This window comes from Acanthaster planci, linkage group LG01 (genome assembly GCF_054643075.1).
Source record: "Acanthaster planci isolate LZ-2023a linkage group LG01, COTS_SCS, whole genome shotgun sequence".
Lineage (NCBI taxonomy): Eukaryota > Metazoa > Echinodermata > Asteroidea > Valvatida > Acanthasteridae > Acanthaster > Acanthaster planci.
Window position 1 is genome coordinate 5,094,855 of NC_141777.1, and position 18,804 is coordinate 5,113,658.

At 40.0% G+C, this 18,804-nt stretch overlaps 1 protein-coding gene across 1 annotated transcript; it reads right to left on the reverse strand.

Annotated features, from left to right (window-relative positions):
- Positions 1-1,684: 1,684 nt before the first annotated feature.
- LOC110986256 (uncharacterized) lies at positions 1,685-18,623 on the reverse strand. Its single transcript, XM_022247995.2, has 12 exons — positions 18,411-18,623; positions 17,089-17,314; positions 16,254-16,460; positions 15,732-15,883; positions 14,873-15,002; positions 12,999-13,175; positions 10,133-10,329; positions 9,498-9,624; positions 8,640-8,939; positions 7,545-7,670; positions 5,302-5,462; positions 1,685-3,105 (listed from the first exon to the last, which is right to left on the reverse strand). Exons 1-12 carry the CDS (start codon positions 18,518-18,520, stop codon positions 2,967-2,969), a joined length of 2,052 nt encoding a protein of 683 aa, XP_022103687.2. The 5' UTR covers positions 18,521-18,623; the 3' UTR covers positions 1,685-2,966.
- Positions 18,624-18,804: the final 181 nt, after the last annotated feature.

Genomic DNA, 18,804 nt, shown 5'->3' on the forward strand with positions numbered 1-18,804 from the left:
TGACGGAGTCGAGACTGTTATTATGGACATTATGAACATTCGCGATCCACTCCCATAACAAACCTGAATGAATGTCGGCCGGGAATATGTCTCCTCAATTAGCTGCAACGACGGACGCCTGATCGCGGTAAATAAACTCAGATGTGCTAAAAACGGAGCCCCTGAGATATTTCCATAAGTGTTGTGATTTCGCGGTAGATCGGTGATGGACAGGTGGCGAGTCATGCTCCTTCTTCCACTGTTTAAAGCGTTAACTTGAGTTCTACTGAGGTGGTTTTTTTCCCCTGCTGATATACCCCCCCCCCCCCCCACACACACACACCCACCCACTTGGGTATGGGGCGTGGGGGAGCAACGCCTCTGGGTGAATAAAAGCACTGAAATGTCACATTTTCCCAAAGTGTTCATGTTCACAGCCGTCCACACTCACGACCGTTTAGCAAAATTGTTCACTTTATATTTCTCTTTATCACGTCTTGAATTTAAACCAGCAGCAACAGCAGCAACGGAACAAGCGTCAACATTGCCTTCAACATATGATCATGCATGATTGCTCTTAGATTCGGCAACAGCTTCCGGCCCAAATTCTAGGCGTCAGTCTTTTCATTCGTTTCACGGATCTCCTCGCAAGGGCACAACCACCGTCCAACCACCAAGGGCAGAAAGTAACCCGCAAAACACACATATAAACCGAAGATAATGAAGAAAATACCCGGCCCAAATTCTAGGCGTCAGTCTTTTCATTCGTTTCACGGATCTCCTCGCAAGGGCACAACCACCGTCCAACCACCAAGGGCAGAAAGTAACCCGCAAAACACACATATAAACCGAAGATAATGAAGAAAATACCCGATTTTAAAAAGTCGCAGAGAAACTCCAGAACTATATTCTACCATCCATGGAATCCTCAGACAACCAAGTTTAGGGAAAACCCAGTCCAAGGGTCGACCTGCGATGTGAGGGATTCGGGTCACACAGGTTGAACACTAGAAAAGAAGAATATTGCACCCAACACCCTTACTCGCTAAATACACACCTGCCCACCGTAATGTAGTCAGGCACTCCAGATGAAATCATAAATAAAATTGTAAGTAATTCCACAAATCAGTTATATACATGTAACTTATTCACATGCATTGGTATATTTTGAACTCAAATTCCCCCATCCCACGTAAATGCGAAAACTAATGCATCTAATTTCATTTCCCGCCAGTTTTAACAGACGTAACTGCCGAAAATTAGCTGAAGCCGAATGAAACAGTCTCGGGTATTGTCGTTGTAAACCAGACTTGCGACATTCTCTTTGGAAACTTTGGGAAGTTTTTTATTAAGCAGCTTGTTTTTAAACTCTTCTGCACGAACAAATTTGTGCGCTAAATAAAAGCTTTGCAAATGAACGGTTTGCATAACAGTTCTGGTCATCGGGCTAGGCGCAAGGGAAGAACAGGGAGCCTACCACCAAGATGCAGTAACAGGTATAAGCTTTGTACAGACATTTGCTGGGTAAAATACTTTCTCTAAAAGCAAGCAAAGGTTACCAACTGAAGTGAAATGCAGTGTAGATTTTGTTTAGCATGTTAAGAATGTTCACAGTGTCAACCTGCAAAGCAATTTTTTTCCGCTAATTAGACGACTCCATGATAACTACTTGACTCACTTCACAGTCCCGCAAAAAGCCACAAGATGAATTTCTCCCCTTCATATTTTAATCATTTTGCGCCAATTCAACAAGACAAACACACTGGGCACTGGAAACAAGTTCAAAGTGTGAAGATTTTCCGTAGCGGGAAAAAAAATAACAGATGTAAAGACGTCAGAAACATCGTTATGGCGAGTCGAAGCATGCAACGGTATCGCCTACGAACCATTAATAAATCAGTTCATGTGCTTTCCCGCGTTGCACAGATTGGGCGTGTGTGGACACTTAGCCGCGGTAATCCCTCACGACAATCTATTATTCATCAGACAATTTACGCCGGTATTTAGAAAGTCCATCAGATAGTGATCCGGTCTTCTCAATAATGCATCCTATGCTGAAGTACATGGACCTCGGGGGTAGAAGAAGTAAATTCCCTTCAGGGATAAACTAGCGGGCTTGGGCTGTATGTTTAGCCACACGATTTCTGTCCCTTCGGGGATTTAAGACTCCGCCTCAAGACTGAGGAATCAATCTTGTTCAAATCGATTACCAATATTTCCTTTTACCAAAATAAACTATTAACCTATATTTATTATTTCATTATCAAAAAAGGACTAAATTAGAGGCTTCTTACGATAACTCCATCAAGAAAACAGCCACGTGACACAGTCACTACACAGTAATCATTTTTTTCTAGCGTGATGTAATTTCCATAGGATAAAAACTGGGAAAATATGAAAATTGCTCAGAAAATTTACATCTTTTTTCAAACTAATACTTTCTTTTGGATAATAATTTGATGAACAACCAAGTTTGAATGCCGAAGATTATATTGCTTAAATAAATGTTTTACTCTTTGGTTGTTTTTGGTTTTTAGTCTTCATAAGCTTACACTTTAGAAGGTCTAATATTTGTGTAAATTTATCAAAATAGGCATCTGAAATATTTCAAACAGCTGTTCAGTCTGAAATGTTTAAAAATATCATGATACCATCAATTACTTCAGTAACTACAATACCAGAACACACAGGTAAGTAACCCTCTGTAGAATGTTCACAAGGAACCTTGCTGAACCCTCGAATTTATCTACTCCACATTTTTGCTGTAATAGTCAAGGGACATCAAGACCCATATAAAGTGAAAAGTGTTTGGGATATAACTTCCTCTATCCTTAAAATCCTCCAAAAACCTACTGGTAGATTAGAAGGCTTTAGAGATTTGAAGGTAAAAATTGATTACTTGTAAATTGAAACCAGTAGGTTAGAGAGAACTACACTGATCACCTTTTATAACCTTAAAAGACCTCCAAAAAAGCAACTAGACATTTTCACCTATGTTTAAAGCTTTGAGTCATAGGTAAAAGGTCAACCTCTGGGTAGCCATGAACTAGAAGTAATAGGATCACCATGACAACAAACGGAGCAAATAACAGCCATTGGAGTTCCTGGACAAGCTGGAGGTTGAAACTGGAACAGAGAGCAAAGAAGGAAAAGATTCTGAGAAGGGAGGAACAGGGTAAAGGAATAAATGCAGGACAACTTTAGCCAAGAGACAATCACGCGTAGAAATATATCTGAAACTGCAATGTATCTCACTAGAACATTGATAAACATTGTCTGGTCAATAAAATTCCATGTTATGATTGTTTGGTATTAGTGCTGTAGATTTTGCAACGTTCATGGGCGTAAATCTGGGGGGGATATACTTTTTGAAGTGAGGGGGGATGGACTATTGAAGCATTCCCCCACTTTTTTGTGGTGACCAAAAACCTGAAGCCGACTGTAAAGAATTGGTTAGACTTATAAAAAGCATTTAGTATTACTCACCACTGTAAAAGCAATTTTTAAGAGGCTTTAAATACACCTGTCTGAATGCAGAGTACAGATGTACATCGCTATCATGAACATCAGCCACATGACGTCATATGGTGCCACTCCCCAAATTTCCATGGCCAGGCAGGGCAAGCCGTCCCCCACCTGGCACCTTACCCCATCCCCCTCCCCCGCTAATTTCCAGCGCTGGCTTACGCCACTGGCAATGTTTAGGAACCAAAGGGAAATAATGTTATTCCAACCAAGTTTTTGGCAAGGCACTGTTCATTATAACATGATATGGTACCAGCAATCAATCTTCTCGAATGATAAGCACAAATAAAAATGGACACTAACATCTCATTTTTACTTCTTTTCCATATGTGTGGGATCAACTGAGAATCGCTTTTGACAATCCAGATATTGAATGTTACACTTAAACCCCTGAATAAATGTGAACTTCAGATTTCGTTGAACAATACAGCACTGTTTTTTTAGATTTATCCAAACAAATGTCTGTGTCCTTTTCCCCTTCTATATCCCCTTTTGCGAACAGTATGCCTACGTTCACGTCAGGTTCTTCCCACATTGATTTATGTTGTCATAATATTTCCAATGTCACCTAGACTGAACGCTTGAGCAAGTTTGATAATATCCTTCATGTTTCTCTCCGACAATAATACTTCTAGCCGGCTAATTAAGGTTTCAAAAACCATCAATTATTAAAAAAAAAAAAAAGAAGCTTGAATCGCTTCCCAGGCTAAATATTTCCAAGGTGATATTCTTTTTCCCCCTGCCTTTGGACGTGCAGGCTGAAGGTTGGGCAAACAACAATAATTAAAATGTCAATACTAAATTATATCAGGGTTCGCTGATAAATTCTTTGCCAGGTAATTGCCTGCAAAGGCCTTGGTACCTTGGTAATTGTTCCAGTCGAGGTAAAGGCTTTGTACTATGTTGGCGTGGCAACTAAATCATTGCTGATGAACCAAAATGCACTTTCATTGGAGGTTTTATCATATTTTGTTGATTCTTGTCCCTTTGTTGCTTGAATAAATTGGGGTATATACCAGCAAGGCATTTTTTTCACTGAGAGTGGGAATTTTTGCTCAACAAAGAAGGACAGTAATGACAGGATTCACTTTTATTTCAAAGTAAAATGTACTAAAAGGCTCATCTAGAAAAAATGGATGACACTTTTAACCTCACTGGTTTAGCCTCACTGTAGTGAGGAATGACAATTTCCAACTTTCATCTCACCATGTAGAGACAGTTCACATATGGTTATGCTGGTCAGTGGATGGCTTCAGTTTTCTTTTAAACGTTGATACATTTGATATGGTACATGCTTCATTAGTGTTAGATACTGACAACAGAGATATTCCTTTGATTAAGGGAATAAATATGTGCTTGGCCGGTCTTATAGGAGAATGGACGGAACTAATGCCATTGAATTATCAGCGTTGAGTAACGTGAGCCATCTTAAAAGTTTAATGATGTTGAATAGGGAGACTATCTGAGGTATTTATGAATGTGTTTTCAAAAACTCTTGTAACGGATTTTGAAATGACATTAACTTGCATGCAGCCCACTTCTTATAGCTGTGAACCATGTGGATGAGCTTAGCATGCAGGTAGCTGAGCTTCACAGCTAAAAGAGTTCTTAACCACCTGTAATCAGTCTTCAACTGGTAAGCGAAGAGATTTATGAAGTAACCTTTTTCAAATGAAAGTGGATAGTTCTGCCAGTAGACATCTGCAATTGAATTCTCCCTTAATTAACCTGTCTTCCAGTTTGACCCAAAATTAAGAGAAAACTTTACTGGTGTTTAGTTTGAATGAATAGTTGTACCTCACGGCGAAGGAGTCTCTGAACAATTGGCCATGTTGGTTGGTCACATGGACAGTGACGACTGCTCTGATTGGACGATCAGGTGTGGCTATTCTCATTCGGTGAATTCCAGGTTCCAGGAGAATTGTTTTAGGCAGCAAGATAATGTTCCCACATGTTATCTGCTTTGCAAAAGAAGACAAATTTGTATTTATACATTGTCTCGGAAGAGACAAAAAGGCATTGTGAGGCTAGATAGAAAATGTTTCTTACGGAGCTATGGCTGAGTTTCCTTCCTTTAGACTAATCCAGTGACCAAAATTAGTGACTACTGCAGAGCAATCCTGTATGCACACAGGTGGTATCTGCATGTTGAAATTCACTCAGACCAATGGGGTGTTGTGACTTGCCCAAATGGGTGTACATGCTCAAGTTCAAACCCATGCATGAGTGTGATGGCTCCGTGACAATGGCCTCTCCCTGGACTTGTCTATTTGCGGCCAGTAAAACCTAGACCCAGTTGAAGACATCAGTAACAGGCACCTCCAACAGACATGCACTGACGATGTCACACTTTGTTTACGTGGTTACTGTCCGATGAAGCCAGTGGGGGCCGACGGTCCACTGAGCACCATAGAAAAACATGCATGAAAGCAAAGATCGGCATCATCAGTACAGATATCTCACCGCTAGTCTGCATGTTATGTTCGCCCTTGGCATTGTGAGTTGCAGTTGAATGTAGTATAGCGCCCTCTTGTGGTCCTTGTGGTTTTTCGCTTAAGCTACGCCATTGTTCAGTCATGCCAAGTTTTAGCCCATTTTAGTGCCCGTTTTTCCACCATGTTGTGACCACTCAGTTCCAAGAGCCTTACACCAGACCACCACTGGTGAGTTTAAGATTCCATTATAATTGTGTTAGTGATCATAGGTTGTTATTTGATGAGGAATTTGTGCCGCAATTTTCAGTCACATTTTGGCGCCATACTTTGCCGCCATGATGTTTCTTGTCGCGTCAATGATTTTCTTGTGCCATGCAAAAACTTTCCCTGATTTTGAGCTTTAAAATTTTCCGAGTATCAAAGCCGATTTTTCAGGTGACATGGTTGTAATGTTCAATATTGTTTTCTGGACAAGAAACAGTGGATATTTGGTCATTTATGTTTTTATATCTATGATAACTGAATGTTATACAAGGTTAGGAACTTAGTTTTTGTGTGCACCCAAGGCCTGCCTAAGCACATGCACTCGCCATTTTTTCCAAGATGTTATGAATATTCATGAGGTAGATTCCATATTTGGCACTAGCTTTTCCTCATTTGGTATTGCAGTAGTGCTGCAAGGTTACAGTGTATTTAGGAACTATGCCTTTTTCCCTGTTTTAGGTAGCTGATTTCGGTATTCTAGACCCGCAGGCAGTTTGAGGACACTTCATCTTCTGGAAAGCAAAGTTCTGTATGTGATGCTTACAATTCTTCAGAGCTTTTTGAGATGATTCACCACATTTACCTTTTACGATGTTTCCTGTCCATGCATCGGTTTGACTTTTTTGATCTTTCAAATTTTCATTCATATATTTATGTTTTTGAATTGTTTGTGTTTAATCTCTTGCCAACCTGTGCAAATGCATGCACATTGTTATTTGTGCTGAGAGTATTTTCCTTGCATTTCTTTGTTTTTCAGGGCACAGGTATGAGAATAAAGTAAAGTTCCCAAATCCTGTACTAGTCAGAGGTTAACTTGTCGAAGAGACAGTGCCCTTGGCGCTCTATGTTCATCATACTGCATGTATGTTCACTGTTCATTCATTGTACTTTGGAATTGACTACACCGCACTGACAACCCCCATTCTATCCCACAATGCACTGCAGTGAACACTGTACAACGTCATCAGTGTATAGGGCTATTGCTGTACACCTGAGCTGCCACTAGACTGGAAAGTTTCACATTTTATTTTATTCTTGTCGAAAATGTCTACCTAGACGAACAAAACTGAATGGATACTTTTTTGTAACAAATCTTAAAATGGCAATAGAATCTCCACTCAGTAATGTCCAATGTCGTTCTTCTAACTTGTCTGATCATTAATAACCACCTGGTGTATGTCTGCTGTATGTCAGATCTGTACACTTTCCAGTGAACAAAAGTGGACTAAAGATCTTTTAAGTCATACAAACTTCAAGAACTGGGATGCCAAACTTATGGAAGAAATTCAGAAGGAAGAAAAGTTTGTCAAATCTCCAGCTATTCAGATGATTTGGACTTACGTGCACGTGATACGTCGAGTCTGAGATGTACTTGGGTCTGTTGTCAAAGATCTCAAATGCGATGACAAAAGTTTTTCCGGCTACATACTCTAATTGCTTTGTCTTGGCTGTGAAACTAACGCCAACCTGTGGGAATACAGACAGAACGACAACATGAAATTAGAAAATGGTATGCCTACAGGATGGGCAGTATTCACAACATTGCCATCTAGGGTCATGCTTCCTGAATCACTTCATTTTCTGAACACTCTGTAAAGGGAAGAAGCCTGACTATTTTGCTATACTTATTGATAAAGCCTCATTTTGAACAATCGTTTTCATATGGACAATAGGGGCAGCGTGACATTTCTTCATTATTTGGAATTACCATCAGAGCACAAGGATGGTAATCTACAATTGACCTCAATGTCACCATTCCCAGACATTTTTTCAGACAAATGCAACACAGATTAATTGCCTTGCTTCAGGTTCAAGATGGCCGACTTTTGTGAATACAGGCAACAGAAAGCTGGTCAACTGTTGGGTTCTGTTCACAAGTAGGGCTGACCCTCAACCTATGATAAAGAGAAGGGCTATGTCCGAATTACATGGCTGTGGCCTGAAATTATGCATGAGTCTATGGCAGAGTAGTCATAGCCAGTTTTCATAGAGCTGTGTGTACTTTCAGGCTGCAGCAAAGTGACTTCAACACAGATAAAGTTGAGGCAGATGCCGGCTTGACCTGCCGCCCAAGTGAGGGCTTTACAAGTTTACACAGACATTCATCCTGTGTAATCCATATCATACATGCACGAACCAGAGTTTACACATGACATGGTTGGCCCAGGTGATGCTGTCACTTGAATGCACTCTGAATTCCAAACAATAATCTTTTATTAAGAAATGCAATCGATTGCTTTACGATTCATAGTGAGAGGTCTCCATCCAAGGCTGACAAAGAAGGACAATGTCTGAAGGTAAAATCGGGAGACAGGAAAAGCATGGGGTACCTAACTAAGATCTCAAAGAAAACTTAGGTTTTGTAATACACCATGAGCTCAAGTAGCAGATTTAGGTAGCAATTGATTCTGCATTAACAGTGTCGTGCCTTCACACCTCATTGTCCCAATTGGTGAACTTGTTATAAGTGGGCGTGTCAGCGTGCCACGCCTCTCCTGACCACGCCCTCTTGTTCTTCCCCGACTCAGATCCTTCTCTGCTCTCTGTTCCATTCCTCATCTTCAGGCACACCAAAGTGCCGTCGCTGCTGGCTATCAGCAGCTCCAGGTCAGAGGTCGTGGGTAAGAGATCAGCGGCTAATACTGGGGTCATGATGTTCTCCTCGAGATGGATGACCTCAAGGCAAGCACCGTCCCCAGATATAATGTAAAGACTACCTTCGTAGTCTGCAATGACCTGGTGATTGACAAAAATCCCAATGCAGTTAAAAACGGGATATAGGAGCTTGCTTGAAAAAGGTTTGAAGGAAGATTTTACACAAATTTTCCTTCCATTGAAACATTATATTTTCTAACAAAATGTCTTTGTATCTGAAACTTACTGAAAACAGCGAGCTTCATGCATAAATGCGAGAAGGTGTTAAGTTAATACTTTGCAATGATGGAGCACATTTTCAAAGGTACTTATGTGTTCGTCAGTCAATACTTTTGAGTAGAGTGCCTTAATCCTAACCCCCTAGAGTGTATGTAAAATCATATTGAAATCGGAGGATTTGGGACTGTTTATAGTGCAAATTTTCTGCACTAGCCTATTTTAGTGAACCCCGTGGGACTGGTTCAGCCAACCAGGATAGCAAACTGGCAAAAGGTGTCTAACAAAAGATACAGGTTCTGCTTTGATTGTCCAGGTGGGGTCAGGCAACTGGAAACACAACTGGTTGGTTTGACCTTCAACTGAAGCAATTCTGGAGTTACAAAACTCGCTTTCTACTAAACCAGGAACACATGGACTCACAATATCGAGCGGGTGAGGTGAGGGCTTGAGTCTGGTGATGACAGGACTAGCTAGAAACCTGCCACCGAGATCTAAAGGCCAACCAGCAACCAACTTGCCTGTGTCTCCTCGTAGCACCCAGATATGCCTGAAACAAAGACCAGGGAAAGGTGGCAAAATCCAAACTTCATATCAAATGTCCACTTTATACTTCCACACCTGGAATTTTTTTCAAAATTTTTAAAATTCTACAGCCTGAAATGAGCCTGAAGTCTAAAGAAAATTGGGATTTGAAAATGGCCATGAATTTCTCTTTATTTGGCTTTATGCGCATGCAGCTGAAGGCACAACCAGGTTTGCTCATGACAGCCCAGGGAATGCACCTGTCACCAGTAATGCGCCAGTCAGTTTTGTGTGTCAAAACACAGCTACAGATCTGCTAACAAAGAAGACTACAGAATGTACCTTGAGGATGTGAGACCTACTAAACTCTTGACCAGATTTACATTCCAAAGTTGTCTACTTCATCCTAACTGTAGTCTCTACCAAGTCTGGATGACGCAGAAACAAGCAAATGACTGCAAGGGGTTGCTATCAATTAACTCAAGATTTGATCTGCCATTTTCACAGAAAAGTCAACACAATCCAAAACTTACCCATCATTGGTTGCTATGATGATATCCAGGCTGCCATCTTGATTGATATCAGCAACTCTGGAACCTGCTGAGGATGAGCCAGAGATCTGGCTATCCCATAATTCCTTCCCAGTCACATCCAGGCACATCACATTAGAGCTAGTATCCATGACGACCATCTCCAGGTGTCCGTCACCGTCAAGATCTTCGACCGTGATCTGAAATCAGGGGGAAAAGTCACAGTTTATATCTCATATTACAATCAAAGTTGCTTTGAGGCTACATGGAGCACAGAATAAGTTTTAAAAGCAATTTTTCATGGCCGCATATAAATCATTTCTTAATGTTACCCACAAGTCTTTACAGAGCTCTTGGTTCCTGCACAACATTTCTGAAAGGCATTACCCATCCCAGTGTCCCGTTTGGCTGGTTGAGAACGAGCAAAAATGAACCAAGTGAAAGACACATCAAGGTCTTTGCCATCTAGAAAAAGTGCACATAGTAAGAATCCAATTTACAATTGAATGTGCACAAATTCTCAGTATACATGTACTATTCACATGCATTTATGTGAAAATGAATGCTGTAGATCAGAGCATGGCCTCATTGGAGCAGGGTGTCATGATGTTTCTTCAAACTAACAGCTTTTTGGCAACAGAGGGGGCAGTTGTGCATATTGTGGCAGTTAAGAAATTTTCTGAAATGAAGACAAGGAAACATTCTACTAGACTGTTTCTGAATACAAATTGGGTTTACTGACTAAAATCTCATGCCACTGTTGCGATGTACATGTAACCTGTCTGATTTTGAGCAATATTTCAACAGATAACTTCCTGCATGAAAAAGATCGCTGAGCACAGAACAATTAAGAAGCCAAATCAGCATGTGAATTCCACTGCTTGGGACTGATTTTCAGTCGAGTTTAGTCATAATGCGTAATTTCCACGTGCTCCAGATCCATTAAAGAGAAGCTTTACCCGACACTTGTACGACCAAATTTGGAATAAAGTATTGCTGCTTGGAATCCATTTAGAGTGAACCATACAGTACATCATCTAATGAGAAGGTTCAACAGAAAAAAGCCAGATTTGTTTCTGGAGATTACTCAAGAAACAGTAGTATAAAAGATATGCTGGCAACTTTAAACTGGGACACCCTCCAGTTGAGATGAGATACCCATCAAATCACAACCTTCTTCAAAATTTGCCATCAAATCATCATCATAGACACTAGATACATCTTGATACCTAAAACAAAGGGGTTACGGAGGGGCATCAGCAAACAATTTCAAAGAACCCATATTTCATCATTAGTATTTGAACAGTCCTTGTTTCCAAAACTATTAAAATACGGAACAACTGTCATCAGACCATCATTGATTCACCTAAGTTCGTCAGGAGTTTTTAGTCATAACTACAAACAACTTCACTGCAGTAACCCACTGAAATCAAATTAGTGTCCACTCTTCTGAGGGCCTCCTTGTTAATCTCCCTAGTGGAGAATTCAGGAAGAGTTTCTACCAAGTACCAAGTTAGGAACCAAGTGACAAACCAGAGGCCTATGTCTACTCGTGAACTGTAGTGAAGCAATGGGAATGTTTTGTGCAATTTAAATTCTTTCTCCCAGCAAACACAAAAAAGGAAGAAAAACGGAAAGGAAAGGTCCAACCCAATATTGTATGTTCAAGGATGTCAATGAACATTTAACGGTATAATATCCTGTATGGAGTTAAAAACATGGCGTAGTAAATAGAAACTTGTGCATACAAATATATAGGCAGTGCTCCACAGGGTTCATGCAGAAATCTGAAAGCCACATTCTGTGACTTTTCCAATACTCTTTAGGACTAAAATATGAAAATTTCCATAGAATTTAATACCATTTTATAGAAATAAGTTGTTTGGTATTATGGACTGAAAAACTACCAAAGCCAAATCATACAGCTTGTATGTAAATCTATCCTTTCGTTGCCACATCAATGGCCGCCCATCAAAAATAACCCTTGCATGATCCAGATTTATATTACTTTTTCCACGACTTTTTTCCCTGACCACAGGAGTCCAGGAAACCCTATTTTTTCCCCAAATTTCCCTGACTTACCCAGGACCATTCCATGACCATTGGAACCCAGTCCCCAGTGTCAAATGATGCCAAGTCAAATTTAGTTTCCTCGGTGATCAATGGAGCATTTAAGAGATTGCTTTGGGAGGCTCCGTTTATGGTGCCACTGTCAATGGTCACCACTTGTGTGGGTATGAAGCAGCACTAAAAAAGTTCACCCTTGACCTCTCTGGTCCACTAAGGTGACCGATCCTTGGCCCATTACCTCGAGGCAAATTAAATGAATACAGCTGACTGACCGTGCTGAATTTTTTATAAACCACGGAGTTCTGCTTCAAAGCACTTAGCAAGTCTGAAGATAAATAATTCATAAGAACCGGGTGTGATTTTTTTTAAAGGTCTTCTCATGACCAAGTATTGGTTAAATAATGTTGGACCAATGCGTACCTACACCGTATGTACGTGCACGTAGCTTAAGCAACTTTTGTGGATAAATAAAAAGTCAGCTTTTAGACACAAGCATCTACCCGCGTTAGAAATAAACAAATTGCTACACAAGGAAAGATTCATATCGCTCTGAAATTCAAATTTTATTGTACGAATCATGAGTTCTGTGTATTAGTTGATTGTATTGACCTTACTAAAGCCTGCAAATAACTGTTTAACATTTCTGATTTATTCCATACTGCGAGCATTGAAAAAGGTTGGACATTGCTTTATTATGGTATCTCTTACTAACATTTGCAAATGTGGAATCCATCATTTTTACGGAGGCCCTGTCAAGCATGCAAATGTCAACACAATTACCAATTAATCATGCATGTACCTGTCCATGTAAGGTGCTGAGTAACAGAGGGAAACCAGTCCGCGGGGTACCAGTATGGTCTAAAACATGGAGGTTGCCTGCTGAGGTTCCCACGATGATCTCTAGAGGGCCTCCTTCACTGTCAAGATCCACGACAGTTGGAGTAAAGAGGATGTATCCTGGAAATTCATCATCTCTCTGTAAAAACAAGGTTTTATGTAGTTTCAATACCCAAATCGACCAACATGATTTGGCAATCTGCACTCACAGGTATGGATGATAGGTTACACTGACAAGTGTTCCCAAAGTTTTGAGTTATGTCCAACAAGTCTGTGGAGGTGGGCTACTTGGACTCAGCACATTTTTTGGAGCAAATAGAGGTTCTGCATGGCAGCCATCTTTCCAGTGACTGCTTTTGGCGAGGAGGGATAGTACAAAAGGTCTACTCTGTGTGTCTCTGTGGAACAAAAGCTCTTACCGGAAAAATGGCTAACATGTAGAACCTCTATACTTCTCTATGTTTTGGCCCAGAGTGTTGCAAAAAAGAGGCTGCAGTAAAAAGTATTGCTCAAATATTGTTAAAAATTTTCAGGAGTCAGGGCTTGTGGCATTTGAATGTACAGTCATTTGCAAAAGTTTTGGAGTACCCCATACAAAATGCATTAACCTGAAGAAAAAACCCAAAGTTGAACTAATTAATCATGGCAACTTATATTTATTTTCAATGTGTAACCTCAGTGTCTTGGTTGCAGAGCTATTTGACTGTGCCCACCTTCATTTCTGATAACTTCAACTGGCTTTATTATACCCATGCTGCATTACAGACAAAATACAAGACCTGCCTTTGCCCAAAAAAAGTCATTCAAGTGGACTCATAGAAATACTCTGATGTTATGGACAACTGTAAAAAACATGTTATGTAATCATTCAATGAGACAGTTTACCAACTCCAGGTGGCCTTACACTTTTGCAAATGACTGTATTGAAACGTTGGCCACTATGTGTTGCATTTTTTGAAAGACTGGTTTTGAGGCCAGTAACAGCCACAAGTCTCTTGGGATGGGGGAACACAAGGCCATGCCCCTCCAGTAAAATTCCATTATTTTGAAAACAATTTCCAAATTTTCTTTTTTGGGGGGGGGGGATCTTTTTCATTTCCTTTACCCCAAAAGCCTCAAACTTCAGCCTTACCTCTAACGAAGGCTAAAAAAAGGTAACATACAGAAATTTAAAAACCTATGGCCCCCAAAACAAGTTGTTGACTCTCTCCCACTTCCATTTGTGGAGTGATTCACTTTTTGGTATTGTACAATTGAAAATTGAATCGTGTGTAATACATTGTACTTGTATCAGAAAGAAGATGTAAGAAAGTACAGACACATAATTTAATCTTAATTCATGAATAAAACAAATTAAAATCTTGAAATCTGTGAAAAAGAAGGCCAAGTATCATGTATGCATCATCGTGTGCCAAGAAGTCTCAAACAAACAAAAAATTAATTTGGTTCCGGGTTGCTCTGTGAGCATTCTGCCAAACAGTTGGATTTGGCCAATTCTCTTCATACTGAGCGCACTGCACGACTGATACAAGTGCATCAGCCAAGATTCCACATGAAGCAAGTTGGAGGGAGTTCATTTAACTTATCAGAGGGTTGGTTTTGTTTACTTGGTATATTTCTCACCGCCCATGGCTGCTCATACACTGTAATGTCCTTGTAATGAACAATGTACATTTTCTTCACCAAAAGTACAAAACCGATTTGAATGTCAACATAATTTAAGTAGAAAGTATCTGTAATCCAGTTAGTTGAGGTAAGTACCCAAACCTCATGAAGTCACAATTTGTACTCAACACCATGAGGGAATACGGAGATCAAATGATTTGACTAACTTACCATTGTGAGCTCCAGTATCACTTCCTGATAAATCTGCCCTGCAGTGAGATTAAACAGAACAATGCCACCTGCTAGATAACCCCGCAGATCCAAGTCAGGAACTCCTGATTCCATGAGCTCTATTTCTGACCTGATCAAAATGGTAAACCAAAAATGAAAAGTTGGCAAAATAAAAAACTTTGTGCAGTCATCAAATAAAAGAAGAAGGAATTTTATATTGTAAGGTGTAACTGAGCCTTTTCATTTTTCACATCACAGTAGGTGTGCTCTCAGTGGGCAGAAAAATCAGAAGGGCATTTGCAAGTAGTGAAGAGAGAGCATAATGTACATATCCAAGGACACTGGATCTCTATTTTGATACGGGTTCAGAGGAATCAATATTTGCACAAGGTGTGTTTCAGTGTGGCATTCAATGTGACCCTGGAGAGAAAAATCAATTTTGATTTGCTGGAAAACTTTACAAATTAAGAAAGATTAAGAAAAGACTAAATTAACTTTAACCCTGATGTGGGTATAGTCATCAATAAAATTCCAGGAGACCACAGTCTTTGCCTCTGGTGCATTTAGTAGCAAGGTCAATTTTGTTGGGGGGAGAGGAGGTTAGGGCTTTGTTTATTAAAGAAGGTACATGTAGTTGTCTGTGATGTATGCAACAAGCCATGTGATCACATTTCCTCACGGTAGCTTTTGGCCAATTTAATTGCTCTTTAATATCTACTGACTACCAAAAAATGTCAATTAGATGTAATTCATCCCTCGGACTACTTGACAGGAGAAAAGCCAGTCTAGTGCCCCGAAGTAGTGTAGCAGCACCTACTGCTTCAGATGAAGGGCTCTGATCACTTTTGAAATAAGCTACCTGTCGATCTTGCTGTTAATATAGTAGCTAACTGGGACAACTAATTCCTCAGTGATGCCATCTCGATTCAGATCAGCAATAACTGGTGTGGCTAACACGTGAGGATCAACACTGATGTACTGCTTGCTAGAAGAATCTCTTGAATGAGCGGCCTGGAAAAAAACAAGGTTACATTTGAAACCTTTTCCAGTCGAGTTAAACTTGCTTTTAAGAGCAGTGCAGTGAAACCCTTTCAAAACACGACAAATGGTGGGAAACCGCTTCAGCAAGTGTTCTGAAGGGTGAAAGTGGTTCTGTCATGAGATCAGAGTAAGACCGCTAAAATAAATAACAAGAAACAGCATTTAAGGAATAAATAGAAATGTGGCAAACCTGACTGAATTAAGATATAATGCACACCGAGCGCAGAAGCTTCAACATGACAGTACCTTTAGGGCCAAATGTACATGTACGCGATATCATATTGCCCAATCGTGTATACTATCGAAAATGATCTTGGCCAATTCTCTAGTGCAGACATACCTGTCTTTGCGTGGATGTTCTTACGGACTGGCCGATCACATCTTGTCTTGAACCACCTGTCACATTCCACCATTCCTTCCGTACATCCAAGGATGGGATACTCATTGTCCTTTCCTTCATCCAGTTTCCTCGGGCATCAATGAAGAGAATGTCTCCATCTGATGTACATAAGACAATGTCATCACTTCCGTCCTGATCAATGTCATACTATGTTGACAAAAATAAAGAAAGTAAACTTTAAGGACAAAGATTATATTTATTTGAAAGCACAAAACTTGGGAAAATAAACCACACAGTAATATAGGAAATTCCATTGTACTCCGACCATACGTTTTCATGTGACCAGCAATATTTGACTTTGTTTTTTGGTTCATTTCATTTCATCAAAAACTTGATGAATTAAACCTATTGGGCGAGACACCCTGTGAACACCACTTGACACCCAGTGAGACAGGTCTGAAAACTGTGTTTCTTACATAAAAGATCATGATTCAATATTTTCCCTACTTGATTTGACATTTCAGGGCATGTTTAACGGATGATATGTCACGTCGGGAAAAAACAGTGACCTCCTGGAATGAAATTCTTGTTGCCTTAATTTACTGCACACATACTTCACACATACTTTTTCATCAACTTGAATACCCCTGATGATCAAACAGTCCAATCTAAATGTCAACTGACCACCCCAGTTACACCCCCCGCCTTGTCTGTAGCAGGTGCTCTGCGCCACCTATGGCGCAGAGCAACCCATCAACCCACAAAAGAACTTTTCAATTCCACAATCTTGTCAAGATTACCACACACAGGATTACATAGGTTGTCCAAAGCATACCAGTAAAGGTGAGGCGTGGAATGAGTTCTCTAAAGAACTCGCTGGCCAGTTTGACCCCACAAGGTTTTGACCTCTGACCCCGTCAAGGACAACAACTTCCTCCGTGAATGCTGGTGAAATGATGTCCAATATCTTGTCGGCATTGATGTCAGCAACAAGTGGGGTTGCAGCTACCAAACTATTGCTTATCTCTGAGGTCCAAGCCACAACGAGATCATAATGACAACTGTAAGAAAGTACATTTACGTATACAATTACATCACGAATACATTTTGTGTACCATAATAACAGGTGCAGTGACAAATACTGCTGAAACAGCTCCTACAATCACATAGCAGAGCAGGTCTTACAAATTTACTCGATTAGAAATTTTTTTGCACCCAAAACTTTAATTTGTTTGTTCCTGGCTGACAGCAGTGGGCGCAGTTGATTCGACATTTGTTGTGTGTAACCCTTAAACTTTAAAAGAAAACACAAATATTGGTTAAGCAATCACAGCTTTGTCATCGTGGCTTTGTAGGCCTAGTACTGAATAATGATTCAGACGAAGTGCAATTTGGAACCTTATTTCCTTAACAAGTTCGACAGTAACTTGGACTCTACGACAGGGTTTCCCTTGCCTATTCAACTGTGAGGCAGCCCACCTAACTGATTTTAGTGACCACATCAGGCTTTTCTGTTGAATTTTACCACCCCACACTTAAAATAGACAAAGATAGAACGAAAATGCAAAATAACTTAGTTATCCTGTAACAGATCAGATTCAAATAGTTAAGAATGGTAAAGAGGGACACAGAATGCAAGACTGGTTTATGTCAGAGGGAAAATTTGGAGTAAATGTATTATTAGACTATATACAATCTATTTTAGGCCTTTTTGAAAAAAAAAATCCTTTTTTTTTAGGTACTTGAATTTTGGCAAAATCTGTTTGACCACCTCATACATATCAGTATCCCAGGGGAAACCCTGCTCCAGGAATCACCTTCTGTAACATTTGGACATGGCTGGGCTCTATGTAGGCCTACTAAAAATCATCTGGACCAGAAAACAAAATGAAGTAGGGCATGTCATGCATGATGTAGGGCCTGGGGAAGAATTCTACATGGACGCCATACAGACTCTTTCCTAATTCTAGGGCCTATCCACAGACCCTATGAGACAAGATCATCCATATCATCTGATCGTATTGGAGCAAGGACACAGAAAGCTGCATCAGTGCATGGTATGCTTTGGCCTACATCATGATTCACATATGCCTACATCTGATAAACCGATAAATCTGATTGACAAAGGCACAACCTATTCTGTTGATGTACGTTCACCTTTCTCTTTTACTCTCGTTGTCCCCGTTGGTAGAAGTGCCAGTTTTCCAAGTCAACAAATACACGAATAATATACCAAAAAGGGTTTCCCCAGGTGAACCTCGTAACATTGTGCTTGTGGATGATAATTTCTGCCCTTTTTCTTGTTAGTAAAAATGAAAATTACATTGATATTGAGCAGCCGTCTGGCACCTAAACACGTTGTCAGGTTTTCTTAGAGCGAATCCAGAAGGAACCTTGCTGTTACGTCCAGTCTTTATCAACATGTATAAAATATTTCCAAGAGCATAGAAAAAACATTCAATCAGTTTACAAGAAACATTTCAATTAAAAATAATTACAGACTTCAGAAATATTTTCAATCATATAAGATTTATATTAAGCGTTTTTGTTT

Coding starts and splice junctions, on each gene's coding strand:
- LOC110986256 (XM_022247995.2), bottom strand. CDS start 18,520: ATGTTACGAGGTTCACCTGGGGAAACCCTTTTTGGTATATTATTCGTG. Junction 16,461..17,088: donor TCCACGCCTCACCTTTACTG/GTATGCTTTGGA, acceptor TTGTCAACATAG/TATGACATTGATCAGGACGG. Junction 15,884..16,253: donor GAACATCCACGCAAAGACAG/GTATGTCTGCAC, acceptor GTTTTTTTCCAG/GCCGCTCATTCAAGAGATTC.